Genomic DNA, 1,869 nt, shown 5'->3' with positions numbered 1-1,869 from the left:
AACCAGAGGAGCACTCCATAAAGCTGCCCCTGACGACGAACGACGCCTCCCCCTGATTTCGGTCAACGCAATTTTGACCTCCGAGGCTAGTTTCGTACATTCACCCCCCTTTCTCTCTCTGGCCTGCTCTGAGCCTTTTATATAACCTCCTCCTCTTCCACTCTCTCTCTCCCTCTCTCTCTCTCTCTCTCACTTGTGCTTCTGCTTCTGCTTCTGCGTTTGACTGTGTCGGGACGGAGGATTCCCTCAGGGGAGGCCCAATATGAAGAACAACAAGAGGCCTGCAATTACCCACTATCACCATTATTGTTCTTCCCCCAAGAGAATCAGAAAATCTGATTTTTTTGACTCCTTGCCCGACGATCTTGTTCTCTCTGTTCTCTCTAAACTTTGCTCCACTGCCTCTTCCCCTTCCGATTTCATCGCCGCTTTGATTACGTGCGTACCCTCCTCCCGCCTCCCTCTTCTACTTCTTTTTTATGCAACGCCCATCAACTTAAATAAATTCATAATGATTTCAACTGGGTTTTTTGTTTGATTGGAATTTGGTGTGTGGTGTGTAACAGATGCAAGAGACTCAACGATTTGGGGCGTCATTCGCTTGTGTTATCCACAGCTTCTCAAAGAACTTTGGCAATTGGGGCTAAGAACTGGTCGGAATCTGCTCACCGGTTCCTCAAACAGTGTGTTGACGCCGGCAACGTCGAGGCTTGCTATATTCTCGGCATGGTAATTAAACGAGGACCTGTCCTTTATAAAAAAAATGGAAAATGGAAAATGGAAAATTGTTTTGTTTTGTTTTGTTTGGCAGCGATGAGCCTGGAATTATATTGTCGTTTGTTTTTCTATCTTTGCTCAGATTCGGTTTTACTGTCTGCAAAACCGAGGGAGCGGAGCTTCTCTCATGGCGAAGGCGGCGATTGGCTCCCACGCGCCGGCGCTTTACTCACTCGCCGTCATACAGTTCAACGGCAGCGGGGGCTCTAAGAACGATAAGGATTTGAGAGCCGGCGTGGCTCTTTGTGCCAGAGCCGCCTTTCTCGGCCACATCGACGCCCTACGGGAGCTTGGGCATTGCCTCCAAGATGGCTATGGAGTCTGCCAGAACGTCGTGGAGGGACGGCGATTTCTCGTCCAAGCCAACGCGCGGGAACTCGCCGCCGTGCTGTCATCGACGGCTTCCACCGGCGCCGCGGCGCGTTCTTGGGTCACGTGCAACCCGCAACCGCACCACCGGGCGATCGCGGCGGGGGGGTCTTCCGAGTGCCCGTTGCTGAGCGATTTCGGGTGCAACGTGCCGGCGGCGGAGGCGCACCCGGCGAGTCGATTTATGGCGGAGTGGTTCGCCATTCGGGGCGGCGCGCAGGGGCCAGGGCTGAGGCTTTGTTCGCACGTGGGGTGTGGGCGGCCGGAGACGAGGAGGCACGAGTTTCGTCGATGTTCTGTTTGTGGGATCGTCAACTACTGCTCACGCGCTTGCCAGGCACTTGATTGGAAGCTGCAGCATAAAGCAGAATGCGCGCCGCTGGAGATGTGGCCGGAAAACGACGGGGAAGTGGCCAACGGCGACGGCGACGGAGGAGTTGTAAATGACAGCGACGGTGAGGACGTAATCGTCGGGGAGAGTTAAATTAAACGGAGGCGACCACTGACCCTTACGGTTTTACAGGAATATAAACGGCGCATAACGCTTCTTATAACGGAAGAGGAAAAGAAGGACTACCTAACAAAGCAGCGTATCCGAGCCTTCCCCACCCCCACCCCTTGTTTAATTTTTTTTTCTTTTAACTTTTGTTAATATAATTTTTGTAGTACAGTTCATCGATTGTCATCTTCAATCTTAGGTAATTAAAGATCTCAATTTTAAAA

At 51.9% G+C, this 1,869-nt stretch overlaps 1 protein-coding gene across 1 annotated transcript; it reads left to right on the top strand.

The window, feature by feature from the left end:
- On the top strand, positions 1-1,869 carry LOC148209353 (F-box protein At1g67340-like). The gene is made up of 3 exons (XM_088127570.1): positions 1-438; positions 567-729; positions 860-1,869. The coding sequence occupies exons 1-3, from the start codon at positions 263-265 to the stop codon at positions 1,628-1,630; spliced, it is 1,110 nt and encodes a 369-aa protein (XP_087983696.1). The 5' UTR covers positions 1-262; the 3' UTR covers positions 1,631-1,869.

This window comes from Momordica charantia (genome assembly GCF_013281855.1).
Source record: "Momordica charantia cultivar OHB3-1 chromosome 8 unlocalized genomic scaffold, Mcharantia_2.0 BLBB01000008.1, whole genome shotgun sequence".
NCBI classification, from domain to species: domain Eukaryota; kingdom Viridiplantae; phylum Streptophyta; class Magnoliopsida; order Cucurbitales; family Cucurbitaceae; genus Momordica; species Momordica charantia.
This window is presented reverse-complemented; position numbering and strand designations above follow the sequence as displayed.

Excerpts from the sequence above, each read along its gene's own strand:
- LOC148209353 (XM_088127570.1), top strand. The coding sequence starts at position 263 with ATGAAGAACAACAAGAGGCCTGCAATTACCCACTATCACCATTATTGT. Across the intron at positions 439-566 it reads TTCATCGCCGCTTTGATTAC|ATGCAAGAGACTCAACGATT; the intron begins GTGCGTACCCTC and ends GGTGTGTAACAG. Across the intron at positions 730-859 it reads CTTGCTATATTCTCGGCATG|ATTCGGTTTTACTGTCTGCA; the intron begins GTAATTAAACGA and ends ATCTTTGCTCAG.